The sequence below is a fragment of the Hordeum vulgare genome, chromosome 6H (genome assembly GCF_904849725.1).
Source record: "Hordeum vulgare subsp. vulgare chromosome 6H, MorexV3_pseudomolecules_assembly, whole genome shotgun sequence".
Classification (NCBI taxonomy): domain Eukaryota; kingdom Viridiplantae; phylum Streptophyta; class Magnoliopsida; order Poales; family Poaceae; genus Hordeum; species Hordeum vulgare.
The window spans coordinates 453,219,514-453,234,195 of NC_058523.1; the positions used below are offsets into that span (position 1 = coordinate 453,219,514).

Genomic DNA, 14,682 nt, shown 5'->3' on the forward strand with positions numbered 1-14,682 from the left:
ATTAATATGTCTAGAAAGTGATTAACTTATTAATTATGTATACTCTGTCTTCATAATAATTTGATTGCATGATTTAGTGGCTGCAATATTGTTTCATGCTGCACAATAGAAAGGTGTCAAAATTGAACATTCTTCTTCCCATGTATGAAACTATCAACAACCAGAATGTCGAGTATATAATTTGTTATGTTTAGGATGATACATTAAAAAGAGTCACATTTTCCCAAAGATAATGAAGCATGGCCTTTTGTTGCCTAAGGTACATGTGTTGACTTCAGTTGTGTACCACGTATTTGTTGTAATGTGTGAATGGAGAATATGAGGTAATAAAAACACACCATATCATATTTCTGTTTTCATCGACAAGAAATATATGTGATGGCTATATAAAACAATGCGAGGCTAATCATTTGAAATGGTAGGGCGTAGAGACACCATCATGGATCGTGAGGTGTTGCGGTGAGGCTACACAGCGTATTGTTACAAGACTAGCAAAAAAGCCCGTGCGTTGCAACGGAAGAGAAAATAACACACGCTCTGGATGCAATATATTTTCACATGGCACCACAGACTCAGTGCTCACACAACGAAAACGCGTTTGAATATACAATCACTCGGAATAAGATGAGAAATATGTTGTTTCTCCCCACGAGATTTTCCAAAGGTGTGCATGTGTGGTTAACGATGTTTTCTTTTCTCTCAATTTGGTTTTAATTAATGAATATTTATTGCAATTCGTATGTCGTCGGAAAGAGAGAAAAAAAAAAGGACCGTGCACTACAGATTAAGTTTACACCAAAAATAATATTTAAGAAGTATTCAACAGCTAAAAATAACATCCTATTTAGATTCTACACATTTTTTTAATCAAATTTTATATATAACATGTTAAAATCGGAGTTACGGTTTAAAAGATATGGATAATTTTGTTTTAGATAAAATATAGATTGATTAACTGAAAAGTCAGGGTTTTTATTGTTAAACCAAAAAAAACGTTTCGGTTGACTTAAATAGGGATGGCGGGTTGATTACCTGAAATATCAGGGATTTTTCTAAAAAATGCAAAAAAACGGTTCGGCTGTGACTAAAAGATAGACTGCGGGTTGATTATCTAAAACTGTGAGGGCTTTTCTGCAAAATGACCGACATCGGACGACAGAAGCTGTGCGCGCTTTATTATTATTAGGGAAGAAAATTGTCCTCCTTTTCTTTTGTTGAAGTGGATGCATATCATGGCCAAGCATACAATACCCATATTTCAATTATGTAATGTTTCCATTACTCTCTGACGAAACATGCTCAGACGTTTGTAAAAATGAAGATATATGCTTCACCGTTCGTATGTTTCTGCAATTTTCCTGCTTGTTCGAACATGTTTGATGTACTACATTAACAAAAATGATCAGTAACATTCATGCCGAATTATTTGGGTTTGGTTCTCTGTGTTTATTTAATGATGAAGATAGCGTATGTTAATTTTTTTAAATATAGTTATCTGTGCTTCCAGTTGGTAGAGATCAAAGAATTAACTCGCGGATGTAGGGAAAAAGAGCTCTTTTATTGACACTGCTAGCAGTGGATACAGGATGAGCCTTTTTGAAGTTGTTTTATGAAATAAGGCCCGTTTAAGGTCTGGTCTTTTGGGTATACAAACCTCTCTTGAGAATATTATACTTGCAGGAGAATAATACTCTTATGATAGAATGCCACTTAATCTGTAAGCTTCCATTCAGAAAAGTATGCAGTAGCATATTAGACAGATGAGCATTGGCAGCTCTTCTAAATCTGTGTTTACCATTTAACAATCAACCCGTAATTTAATCAATAGGCTCACTTGAGTTGTCACGCTAACTGAAAATCTATATAGTCTCTGGTATAGAATGCCATAGCTTGTCGTTATATACTATCGTACTAACTATCACTATATACTCCCTCTGTCCGAAAATACTTGTCCTAAAAATGAATATAATTGTTGTATCTATAATTAAAATAAGTCTAGATTTATTTATTTCTAGGACAAATATTTCCGGACGGAGGGAGTATTATATCAAATGATGTGACTGTCAAGCGGAAGTTACTTATATTTTCTTACGTCACTTGGGAAGTTTTCTTCATGATACTAGGATGTACGAGCTTTTTTCATACTGTGCAGGCCATTGTACAAAGTTATTTCCTGAATTTATATTGGAAGGTGATTTCTATGAGAGTAGCCATCTCAATCCTTTTTCTAAATTTTTCACAAGGCTCCTGTGCTAAAGTGATTTTTGCTTGGTCAATATGTTTTCTTTTGAATATTTGAAGAATTAATTAGTTAATGATACAGTAGCGAGCCCCCCTTAAAAATAAGGAGAAATATGTGACAAGTGAAAAATAGGTACTACTATTAGCTTCCAAACAACTAATGTTCTATGTCCATTTTGATTTGGACTAATGTTTGGGAATCATAGTGGCCGATGAAAAGGTGCCACGCGTGAAGAGAAACTTTAGTGCTTGTTGTAACGTGCTTGAGGCATTTTTCGCCTTCTGCCCGTTTCTCAGTAACATGTATTTTTTCCTTTGCAAAGTGGTTTGATTTTTCGATTGTAATATAACTATTGTGTTACGGGATCACCTTCCTAACCAAGGTTGCAATAGTAAAATATTAATACAATACAACTCTTAATGTGTAGGTTACATGTACTACGGTGACTTGAAGATAAAGACGGTTAAATATTGATCAAAAAGCTTAGAAGTGTGACCAAAGCGAAAAGATGGATACAATTGATGTACACAATCTTAAATTAATTACTGAACCAAATTTAAGTATGTCAAGAGTGCGATGCGTATAGGGACACAAGGGCAAACATGGTAGAAGACGCTTCTTCAAATTAATTTTTCAGGGATTTAGCTCATGAAACTAAGTACCTGTACCTGATAATGTTTCTCAAGTAAGGTAGTTTGGTTCACCAAAGAATTGGGAAAATTTCCAACTTATAGGACAATCAAGCTAAATGAGGCTCGGCAATGAATTGAAATGACAGTTAGCATCTCTGTGACAAGTTAGATCTTAAAGTACCCCGAACAAAACTGGAAGAGCCTGACTGATGACAGGCAAGACACTTCTTCCTTGAAGGACTGAAACATGAAACTTCACCGATTAACACACAGGCATTCCATCATGTAGTGGCAGAAAACTGGATGTTGACATTCCTGGAAGCTTTCCTGAACTTCAAAACCCTGCGCCTGAACTTGGCCTGATCAAGGCCATCCATGGAAGGCACAATTGTCATCATCTCCAACATCTGCGCATTCTTGAGCAGAAGCTTAACCAGATCCAACCCACTCTTGCTCTCATCAATGTACTCCATCCTAATTTCCATGAGATTCCTGACAATCATCCTTCTACTACCTATAACACCATACTGAACTCCAGTGTCACTGCACCGTCTTCGCTTGGACTGCGATGGCTGCAACAAGAAGCAATCACGTCATTGGCATTAACATCATTTCATTGCAGTAGAGTTACCACAAGAGTAGAAGAACTCGAGGATGTGTATCTCACCACGACCGACACAGAAAGTTGTTGCACATTGGGGCAACTCGTAAGCAATGGTGCAATGGACAAAGCACCTTCTTCCCTCCTCTCTATTATGCATGCCAGCCGTCTCACCTTATCTAGCCTCACCTTCGACCATTCCTCAGGATGCGCAAATTGCTTCAAATTATTCACATCTAGATGGTTAGATTCCTGAAACATCAATTACTTCACAAGATGAAGAACTTATATATAATATACCTCAATGCACCAGGGCGAAAGCACTAGGCTCCGTACGTTTCCAACCAACACAAGCAGCTCTCTGAGATTAGGCTCCAGGAGCTTAACTTGTGGCTCAATGGTGAGAACGACCTCGTCCAAGGAATCGGCGTCATTGATCATGTGCCTGTTTGCCATCGCACCCGAGTAGCGGAGAGTGCGCAACGCCGGCATCTCAGCAATGGCAACAGACGACTGCTGCGTCCAAGAACAGCTGGCGATGTCAAGCGAGCGAAGCCGCGGTGTGCCGGCTAGTCGGAGTGCACCGATATGGCACTGTTCAAGGCTCAGGCAGCTGAGCTGCGTGCAGTGAGAACAGAGGTCTTCGAAGAAGTCGCCGCAGCCAACGAGCGAAATGGAGGCGAGGTGCAGGCGGGATAGGTGGGTGAGGGGGCAGAGAGAAGGGAGCGGAAGGGCGTTGTGGTCGAGGCGAAGGGTGAGCGACGTGAGGTCGGTGCAGGCGAGGAGGGAGGGAGGGAGCACGGCGAGGCGGGAGCGCGGGAGGTGGAGCTCCAACTGCTCGACGCCTCGCGCCGCGGCGGCGTCGAGCCAGGAGGCGACGTGGCTGGCCGCGGAGGCGGCGAAGACCTGGTCGAAGAAGCCGTCGAGCGCGAGGCGGAGGCGGCGGAGCGGGCGTTGCCGCGAGCCCGCGAGCGCGGCGGTGGCGGCGGCCGCGAATGCCGTCCTGCGGCGGGGCGCGGCGGGGAACGCCGCGGCGAAGTCGAGGTCGAGCTCCGGCGCGGCGGCCACCGCGCCGCGCCACCGGCGCGAGATGGCGGACGCAGCGACGGCGGACCTGAAGGGCAGCTTGGAGACGATCAGCCCGAGGACCGCGTCGGGGAAGGCCTCGAACGGGTCGACGGCGCCGCCGCCATCGCCGTGGCTCTCGCGAGGGGCGGCGGCGTAGGCGTTCGCGTAGGTGAGACCCGCGGCGTGGTTGGGTATCAGGTGCTTGGTGCGCATGGCGCCCCCGGCGATCGGAAGAGGGTTTTCCTCGGAAGGAAATCGAAGTAGGCGTCGTCGGAACCGAGGCGCGGCGGCGGCGGCTTTAATGGCTTATCCGAGGGCGGCTAGCCGTCACCGCGTGGCGTGGAGGCGAGCAGGAATGGCCGGCGTGACCAACAGATCGCCAGACTCGGGGGGGTTTCTGGCCTGGTTTCCGCGTCGTGGCCGCGCGCAGCGCGTGGGGGTTTCTCTTTATCCAGTCCGTTGATGAGGCCTGGCCGCCTGGGTGCAGAGAAATTTCGCTTTTGTTTTTGGCGAAAAGCTTTCCGCTGCGCGGCGCACCTTGGTTTTGGACGCTAGTTTTGGGTTCGGTTTCGACTCTGGTGTCTGGGCTGCAGCGCTCACCTGTATGGATCACCAAGCCACCTCTGTTGCTGGATTCGTTTGAACCTGGGAAATGTTATCTGGCGAACGTCCGCCACAGGCCCAATCCTGGCGAACGCCTCCGTGTTGCATTCGCACGGAAGATGGCAAAAATCGTCGAATCAATTCTGCAGCAGACAGTAGAAGATGTTTACTTTGTAACAAAAAAAAAAGTAGAAGATGTTTACTGCACGAGTTACTTACAGAGATACTGTACCACATTGCCATCAGTTACACGTTTAATGGCTATTTTCAGTTATTTTCCCTGCGTCATTCAACACTCCTTCTGTTCCAGTTTATAAGGTCACCTTTTATGAGATTTAACTTCTGCCATAAATTAGAACAATAACATATAAATAAGTTGAATTGGAAGTCACCACTAGAAAAATCTTTCGAATACAAATCCAATGGTACAGCTTTTTGCTGACAAGAACATCAACTTACTACTATACCAAGAAGACAATTCTTACTAAGACCTTTTTCCCCAGCAAAAAATACATATATATATAATTCTGTGCACATGTAAAATACTACCACTAATACTGGAATCTTTCTTTTTTGAAAAAGAAGGGTATGATATTCATCTTTCAGATAAAATATGAAAGCCAGAGCCGATGTGCCTCAACATTGCATGATTGTAAACGTACATGAATATGACCATCCAGTGTTCCAACAAGCTAGCAGGTGACATTTATTTTCTCCATTTTATTGTCCTCTCTTTACAAGACATGGCTATGGCTATCTGAGAAATTATATACCTGGTTTGTTAATGTATCAGGAAGGGTACAACAACATTGCAAGAGACTCGTGTTTCCACAAAAACAATAATATCGTCACACCTAAAATTACACATGACATCTTGAATCTTCACCACCAATGATCCTTTTACTGTTACTACTATTATTCGGTGAGGTCAATAGAGTGGTTGATTCCTTACAACGGGACCATCTCGGGATACTCTTTTCCTCTTTGCTCCAGAACTTGCCAACCAACATCTTTAGGAAAGCCCTGAAGTCAACAACAAATGAAGTTACAATCTCCCTGCACAAGATTGCCATGCGTTATTAGTACACAGTCATTTTACAAACAGGCACGATGATTGCTACTAAACCGCGAGATAATTTGACAACAGAAAACGTCTGCACACTAAAAATAAATCTTCCGCACTGGATTTGATGTCCAAGGGTTGTTTATGTCACGAGTCAATTTCATCGTTTTACAACAATTTATATTTGACTGATGCTAATAAACCAGGCATCGAACAAAAACAAGAATATGTGGTCTATTGAAGAAAAATACCTCTCTGAAACTGAATACTCAAAGATGCATATTATTAGCTAAACATCCATATTAAAGTTGCAGGGATCAAGACATAAGTATTAATCCCCACAAAACTGAGATCCCATAGTGTGATCATTTTCGATAATGTTGTGACAAGTGTTTGAACAAGTGATGGAGACACTGATGACTTTCCGACTAAAATAGGACTGCACCAAGCGTCAGCTTTGAGCCTTTATCTTTTTTGCTTTGGTGATGGATGAGGTCACAAGGGATATACAAGGAGATGTCCCATAGTATGCTCTTTGCGGATGATGTGGTGCTAGTCGATGATAGTCGGGCGAGGGTTAATAGGAAGTTAGAGCTATGGAGACAAACCTTGGAACCGAAAGGTTTTAGGCTTAGTAGAACTAAAATCGAGTACATGAGATACGGTTTCAGTACTACTGGGCACAAGGTGGAAGTTTAACCTTGATAGGCAGGTGGTGCCTCAGAAGGACACCTTCCGATATTTGGGATCAATGTTGCAAAAGGATGGGGATCGATGAAGATGTGAACCATCGAATTAAAGTCGGATGGATGAAGTGGCGTCAAGCTTCTGGCGTTCTCTGTGACAAGATTGCCACAAAAGATACAAGGAAGGTTCTATAGGATGGCGATTCGACCCAGAATGTTGTATGGCGCTGAGTGTTGATCGACTAAAAGGCGACATGTTCGACAGTTAGGTGCAGCACAGATGCGCATGTTTGAGATGAATGTGTGGCCACATAAGGAAGCACCGGGTCTAGAATGATGATATACGAGAAAGAGTTGGAGTAGCACCGATGGAAACGAAGCTTGTCCAACATCGCCTGAGACGGTTTGGGCAATATTCAACACAGGCCTCCAAAAGTGCAGGACGGCTAAAGCGTGTTGATAATGTCAAGAGAGGTCAGGGTAGACCGAACTTACACGGGGGGAGTCCATAAAAAGAGATCTGAAGGACTGGAGTATCACCAAAGAACTAGCCATGGACAAGGGTGCGTGGAAGCTTGCTATCCATGTGCCAGAACAATGAGTTGGTTGCAAGATCTTATGGGTTTCAGCTCTAGCCTACCCCAACTTGCTTGGGGCTAAAGGCTTTGTTGTCGTTGCTGTATTAAATGTCTTGAGCACATACATATTACTCAAACCATACATAGCCCTCAAAATGTATGCCTTGGAGCCGCTTCGAGACGGGGTCGTACATCTTATACGCCTTGGAGCCCATTTCATAGCACCCATGAACACCATTGGGGTCCTCCTGTCATCAAGCTTCTTCAGTTGTGGACGCGCCGTCTTGACGTGCCCGACGCAGCCAAGGGTGCAAAGGAAGCGTACGTCGGGCTTCCTCCCATACCACGCCTCGTAGTGCGTCTTGCCATGGACACTCCTCGTAAAGGAGCACGGCCTCCCCCCAATACATGCTCGGCACATGTTTTTCGTTTAGCATGCAGCGTGCCATTCGAGACATCGCCTGATTCCTCCGCTTGACAACGCCGTTCGGCTACGACATGTAGGAGGGTCAGATGATGATGCACCCCTTTGTTGCCGCAATGCATGTAGGACGTGACCGACGTGAACTCACTGCCACAGTCCATGTGCAACACGCACAGCTTGTGGCCTCACTCGACCTCTGCTGCTTGACGATTGCTCGCTCCGCCTCGCCCATGGAGGCAAGGAGCAGCACCCACATAAACTTGTAGTCATCGACGAGCAGCGGGATGTAGCAACGTCCTCCTGGCATTACCAGGGTGATTGGGCCGTAGAGGTCCCCGTCAACCAGTTCTAGGGGTTTCTACGCCCGATATCGTGCCTTCTCGGGAAAAGACAAGTGTCGCTGCTTCCCGGCAAGACACGCATCTCATAGCTCGTCGGCGTGCTCAAAGTGAGGTAGTTGGCGAACGAGATCGTCGTGCGCCATCTTCCGCAGCCCGTCAAAGTGTTGGTGTCCTAGCTGAGCATGCCAACGCCAAGCGTCGGAGACATGACCACGCCAAGGCACACAGGATGCACAGGTCGAAAGAAGAACTTGTAGAGGCGATTTGGTGAGGCGGTCACCTTGATGAGAAGCCTCTTTTGCTGATCGCGAATGGTAAGGACACTACGGCTTATGTCGTTGCCAAACAAGACCTAGTCGAGCTGTCCGAGCACCGGGATGAAGTAGACATCCATGGACGCCCTGTGATCACCCTTCTTGTCGGCGAAGACTACGGTCTTGTCCGTTGATGTCCACCATAAATCCATGTGTGAACCGCACCTTCCTGGTGATTGAGCGGTCCAACTCCACGAACGCGTCGACCGAACCAGTCATGTGGTTCGTGGTGCCAGCGTCAAGGAACCAACTCTCACTTTGCTTGTTACCTACAAGTGTGGGTGTCGTCACGACTCTCTCCTCATTGAGGAAGATGAAACCGCACGCACATGTCCCCTAACGCAGTAGACCCCGAATAGCTCGTTGCCAGGGTGAGTGTGACTTGAGTCGTCGTGCGCTCCTGCACAGACTAGATGGGCGCAAGCATAAAGGGCCGAAGCATGGTCCGCCAGATGCGCCATTGCGCGCCAACTTGTGCAGGCATGTCAGATCCCGAGGTTGTTGGGGACGCCGTTGTCGTGCCAACTTGCAAGGCCTGACCATCGTCGCGGGGGCACGTGGTCACCTAGTCCACGCCGAGCCTTCATCATCTCCCAATCGAGAGGCCCTAAGAACGTCGTTGTCAGGGTACGGCCTGTCACTGAAGGGATGGTTCCTATGGACGGGCTCCGCACTCTTGCATGGAATGGGTGGTTGTCGGGGCCATGGTCGCGGAAGATGTTGGGCTCTCCTGCATGGGCTCGACCCTTGCCAACATCATTGTTGGCTCACCGTCCATGTTGGCCTGGACGAGGTTTGTCGTGGTTGCCTTGGCGGCTATCCTTGTGTGGCAATCCCGGTCTGCTGCAGTAGCAGCACTTGTTCCAGTCGCCATTGTCGCCAGGTTGCCTAGTCCTGGCCTGCTGCTGGGGCTGGCCAGGTCTACGACCGCAGTTGTCGCCGCCGCTCTGGGTGCGGCCTCTGCCTCTGTCGTGCACTCTGCCTCCCGTGAAGGCGCCTCCCCCACTGCTAGAGGAGCCATCGCAGCTGCACTGCTGACAACGCGTTTGCCAACTTCGTCGTCGCGCTCCTCAACGACCTTGAGCTGGCCTCCCAGCTCCTCAATTGTCATGGTGGAGAGATCCACCAAGCTCTCAATAGACAAGGCCAATTGCTTGTACTGCCTAGGGACAACGCGAAGGAGCTTGAGAAGCACCATCTTGTAGTCGATGGGGTCTCCGAGCATTGCAAGCTCATTGACAAGGTTGTGCAGCCGCATGGTAAAGTCGTCGACTTGTTCATCGGCCTTGAACCGGATCTCCTCGTACTAGAGGCACAAGGTTTGGGCCTTCGACTCCCGTACGCTCTCCACGCCGATGCATAGAGTCTTGATGGTGTCCCATGCTTCCTTGGTCATCTTCTTGGCACCAAAGGTGAGCACCATCTCCGGTGGCACGAAGTGTAGGATTGCCTCCATCGCCAGTCGGTCCTCCTCGTACTCCACATCGCCGGTTTCCACGGCTTTCTACATCGCCAGTGTTATATTTCAACTAATTAAGAAGCTCCAGTTGTGTGTTGAGGGCTTTGAGCTCCAGTTATATTAAAACAACCGCATCCAAATTGATGCCTCTTAGAGCTAACAGGTACCAACTATTTGTTGAACAGTCTATGCCAATCTCCAAAGCAAACTCTTGCCTGTTAAGACATACAAGATCGCTGTTCGCTAGGAGTTGAGTGCGAGCTTAAGGCCCTGTTCGGCAGCTCTCCGCTCTGCAGCGGCCGGAGCGGAGCGGTCCGCAGCCTATTTTCTTGGAGTCGCGAAAGTGGCGCTCCGTCCGCTCCCATATTTTACGGAGCTAGATGGTTGCCGAACAGGCTCTAAATAAGCTAGACTGTTACTTAGTTTTCAGTTTTTAACATGTTATGTACTACGGAGTACTTGACAAAGACTTATATCATGTTTCATGCCACCCATTTGAAATGCCCGAAGAGGTGAAGACAATAATGGAAGGCTGCCAAGAGTTTATGCCCTTCAAATAACCCAGAACTTTAGGATGTACTCCCTCCGTTCCTAAATATAAGTCTTTGTAGAGATTTCATTAGTGGACTACATACGGATGTATATAGACATATTTTAAAGTATAGATTCAATCATTTTGCTCCGTATGTAGACCCTTAGTGAAATCGCTTAAAAGACTTATATTTAGGAACGGAGGGAGTACCTAACAATGTATTCACGAGAGGCAACACCAAAAGTTGCAGAAGGAGGCAAAATTCCAATATGCAAGTTTGAGCTGAAAAGAATGAAGGTTATCTCCTCAGTTCATTGGTCAATAAGAAGGCATTGACACATTAGGATACAACCAAACAAGGTTTATGTGTTTCTTTTTTCATTTAGATTGAACTTGATCTATGCAGAGTTTATACAAAACTTAGTTATGTACACATACAAGAATAGTAGCATCAAATTCGTATTGGAGCAACCCATTAAAAAACTGTGCATGCTATAATGAAACATGCAACGATGAAAATTGTACACCAAATTACAGGGACTTGATACACTGGGTTTTGCAAAGGCAATTCCTTGGAAGAGTTACAACGCCTACAGACTCTCTGGGCAAGTTCAGTTTTGTACGTGTCCATGGACAGGATCAGGTCAGAATTCAATAGTTGAAAAGCCATCAACAAAACAAAGTACACAACAAAGTTCACACACTTGGTCGCAACAAACTGGAAAGACTTCATGGGACAGACAGTCAAGTTTGCATATTATCCTAACAAGACACTAAGCTTCGCGGATAGAAAATCATATCAAAACATGACCATAGATAACTAGTAAATATGGACTAGCACTATTTACCAGAATGTGCAAACATGGATACTTACAGTGGTGAACACGGCGTACGCCCCCCATTGACATAATACACAAACAAGTATGAGTCATAATGCTGCCCTCTTATGTAGTAGAACATCGGAAGTCTTCTGACTAGCTTAAATAGCATCTTCTTGTAAAAGTTAATTGCAGGCTGGTTATATGAAATGACATGCAAATAAACACCCCTGCAATTTGATACACTTGCAGCATGTTTAATAACCTCTCGAACAAGCGAAGATGCTGCAAGTGTGAATTTGTGTGAGGATCAATTGAATCACCATTAACAAATTGTGAAGCTAAGATAAGGAGACAGGGATACAACCTATGCCAAGGTTCCTGTAGCTATCCACTACACCAAGCGTCAGGATATAAAGAAGTGTTAGATCTTTGCGTGAATTGTTGTATCTAAATAAATCCTCGATCTGCAAATTCAAATGATTAGCTCCACTGAGATCACTAGTAGGACCACAGATTTTTCAGGACATCGTACGTATTGTTTGTACCTCGCTATCTTTTGCTGCAATCATCCTCGTGGTTACAAAGCCTATCAGCTCGTCTCTGCCTTCATCCGATCTGCTAGTGTCCACAGCACCCCACGAAATGACACCATGGCCATTGACAACGTTCAAGAAGAACTCCCTCTCGTACCTGGAGAAAAGAACGAATTGGATTAAATGGACTAATAGTGGGGAAATCGTCCGTAGACCGCAACATATTCTACTAGCAGACTTGCAAGTGATGTAGTAACAGTTACAAGCAAGAACATCGCAGAAGCACGATCCAATTTGGCAGTTACCTTATGGGAAATAGCGAGAGATGAATCTTCTCAAGAACCTCGAGGTCGGAGGGCTGGATGGGGCGATACTCTATGGTGGGGTAGATTTCGGATCTTGGGTCCAACATGAGAAGCTCCGATCACGACGAGTACCCACCAGGTTATCCGCCGGGAGGCCCAGGGCGGGTGGCGCAGGGGGGAAAAGCTCCCTGGCGTCGAGGCGTGCCACCGCGTTGGGATGCGTCGAGCTCGCCACGGCGAATCGCAGCGGGTCCGGTGGCCGCGGCGCGAGGAAAGAGGGTGATGACGCGGCGCGGCGCGGCGCTAAAGGTCGATCGCGAGGAAAGAATGGAACGGAGAGGAAGACTAGACAGGAAGAGAAGGTGGGATCCGAGCTGCGGTCTGCCGGCTGGAAGGAGGGGGCGTACGGGCAGCGGTGACCAGGAGCCCAAAAGGAAGAAGAAGAAGAGGAAGGCCAATCGGATGGTATTAGTCCAAGCTACGATGGTTGAGCGGTCGAATTGTTGAAGTCCGAATAGATTTTTCATCATCTACTACCCCTTAAAAAAATACAGATCCAACTATAAATTTAAACCCTTTAATCATATTATCAACAAACTAATTACGCTGCTAACGAAACTTCATCGCTGATGAAAACTTCCTACGCTCCCTCGCTAACGAAACTCCCCTCTCATTCCTCTCTAGATGGGGAAGAGGAAAAAAAAGATGCCTTCGTTTCTGTGGTGGAAGATGTGTATTTCAAAGGAGAAGGGTGTCATGGGTTTAGGGACCTTCACAACTTCAATCTTGCTATGTTATAGCATATCTAGCAGACTCCGTATAAGTGATCAAACCCGTAAAAAAATTGCGTTTTACAGTTTTGGTCATAAAAAGGTGTGCAGAATAGAAATCGTAAAAGTGATCCAACCCTTCAATTTTTAAGGGCTACGCAAAAGCCACACCCGAAACCCTTATTTTTGAAAGTTGGAAGGCCGATTCTAGGGGACCATATACTATTCAAACCTCATCGGAGCAAACACGCCGCCGCGAGTTTGCCGGAATCCATCCTAAATTCGTCGGAATTCATCACCGCACGCCAAAAAAGGTCGATGGCCGCCGCAATCGATCACCGCCGGTTTGAATTGGACGAGCTCGACCTCGTCGTGGCCTCCCATGACCTCACCCTGTCCGCCAGAATTCTCCCAGCGCGGCAGGCAAAGGGGCACGGCTCGGCCGACGCGGTTGGCAACAGAGCAAGGCGTTGACGACGGAGGCGACGGGGCATGGTCGGCGAGCGACAAGGCTTGGCCGGCGAGGCTGGGCGCGGATGGCGTGGTGATGGAGCGCGGTCGACGGGGACGGGCTGTTGGGTTCTACCGTAGGTGCATCGCATGCGAATTAAAAATTTCCTACGCGCAGAACATCCAAGAACATGCTACGAAGATGGATCACAGATCGTTACCACTAGACGCACAGTGTCGTGCAGCGGAAGTAGAGTTGGGGCAGCACGTCCGCTGGTCCGTCTCCTCATCGTCCGATCTCTCTCAAACAACCAGTCACCGGATCATCTCCCTCAAACAGTCGGTCATCTGATCCCACGTACAGGTTCGCCGGAGCGGAGCAGGTGCACCGTCTCTAACGGTATCCGCGCGTGCAGGAGGAACATCGTGCGGCGGACAGCTAGGTCTGAATCACATAGTTGGCAGCGGCAAGTGAAGGTGGCTAGGTGCAACACATGCACAACCCTAATTACGGTGTCGAAGCGGTCAATCGAATAAGTGTGTCGCACCTCCAGTATATATAGGCGTCTAGCGAAGGCTCAACTCTTCGGCCTCGCATGGACCCTAAAGCCCACGTGTTCCTTCCCTTAATCGCGCGACCATTTAGGTTCTCGTTCACTTGGTCGCGAGTCAAACCACGTCCAACTCAGCTAGTCGGTAGCGGCCTCTAGCAAGGCGTGCCGACTCCAAGTGTCCGATGAAGCTGGTTAGGCGAACCTGTACTTCATACTTCTGTTCCCTTTGCCACATGATATATGTTGTCATGCTCAAGGCGACATGGGCATCCTTGTTGGCGCACGACCTCTTTCTCATTCCGGTGAATCTGACCAACATTCGGATTATCTCATAATCCTCATCGCATGGCCATGCTTATCTAGGTCACATCACCCGAGGGGCCCAGAGTATATCTCTCCTAGTCGGAGGGGCAAATCCCATCTTGCTCGACCACGTCTCACAGCATGGGTCTGGACAAGCCCGAAACCTACCTTTGTAACTACCAGTCACGGAGTAGCATTTGGTCGGTCCAAAGCAAGTCTGTCACCATCCCGAGTACATGCGCCAGCTCACGTCTTAGGACATAGAACGCATGTTGTACTAGAGACTCACAGATGACTTATCGCTGCGTCTCATAGTTGGGTTTGTCCAACTCAGACCTTATCTCGACTCGAATCCGACTAGATCTTTCTGAGTCCATATTATCCGGCTAGCATCCAGTGCTAC

General features: G+C 46.9%; 2 protein-coding genes across 5 annotated transcripts; both read right to left on the reverse strand.

The window, feature by feature from the left end:
* Positions 1 to 2,845: 2,845 nt before the first annotated feature.
* Positions 2,846 to 5,514, reverse strand: LOC123406200 (F-box/LRR-repeat protein At1g06630-like). Its single transcript, XM_045099674.1, has 4 exons — positions 5,366 to 5,514; positions 3,776 to 5,289; positions 3,542 to 3,694; positions 2,846 to 3,446 (listed from the first exon to the last, which is right to left on the reverse strand). The coding sequence occupies exons 2-4, from the start codon at positions 4,754 to 4,756 to the stop codon at positions 3,156 to 3,158; spliced, it is 1,425 nt and encodes a 474-aa protein (XP_044955609.1). The 5' UTR covers positions 4,757 to 5,289; positions 5,366 to 5,514; the 3' UTR covers positions 2,846 to 3,155.
* Positions 5,515 to 5,828: 314 nt separating this feature from the next.
* LOC123406201 (histone acetyltransferase MCC1-like) lies at positions 5,829 to 12,680 on the reverse strand. 4 transcript variants are annotated; one of them, XM_045099676.1, is made up of 6 exons: positions 12,203 to 12,680; positions 11,910 to 12,054; positions 11,729 to 11,828; positions 11,418 to 11,646; positions 10,754 to 10,825; positions 5,829 to 6,169 (listed from the first exon to the last, which is right to left on the reverse strand). In XM_045099676.1, the coding sequence occupies exons 1-6, from the start codon at positions 12,307 to 12,309 to the stop codon at positions 6,007 to 6,009; spliced, it is 816 nt and encodes a 271-aa protein (XP_044955611.1). In that variant the 5' UTR covers positions 12,310 to 12,680; the 3' UTR covers positions 5,829 to 6,006. The 4 variants fall into 4 exon arrangements, with proteins under 4 accessions (XP_044955611.1, XP_044955610.1, XP_044955613.1 ...); XM_045099675.1 differs by having other exon boundaries at positions 5,829 to 6,202; XM_045099678.1 differs by lacking the exon at positions 10,754 to 10,825 and having other exon boundaries at positions 12,203 to 12,678.
* Positions 12,681 to 14,682: the final 2,002 nt, after the last annotated feature.

Excerpts from the sequence above, each read along its gene's own strand:
- LOC123406200 (XM_045099674.1), bottom strand. The coding sequence starts at position 4,756 with ATGCGCACCAAGCACCTGATACCCAACCACGCCGCGGGTCTCACCTAC. Across the intron at positions 3,695-3,775 it reads TTTCGCCCTGGTGCATTGAG|CAATTTGCGCATCCTGAGGA; the intron begins GTATATTATATA and ends AATAATTTGAAG. Across the intron at positions 3,447-3,541 it reads AACTTTCTGTGTCGGTCGTG|CCATCGCAGTCCAAGCGAAG; the intron begins GTGAGATACACA and ends TTCTTGTTGCAG.
- LOC123406201 (XM_045099675.1), bottom strand. The coding sequence starts at position 12,309 with ATGTTGGACCCAAGATCCGAAATCTACCCCACCATAGAGTATCGCCCC. Across the intron at positions 10,826-11,417 it reads CGTACGCCGTGTTCACCACT|CTCAAACTTGCATATTGGAA; the intron begins GTAAGTATCCAT and ends CATTCTTTTCAG. Across the intron at positions 6,203-10,753 it reads TCTCGTGAATACATTGTTAG|GGAGATTGTAACTTCATTTG; the intron begins GTACTCCCTCCG and ends AATCTTGTGCAG.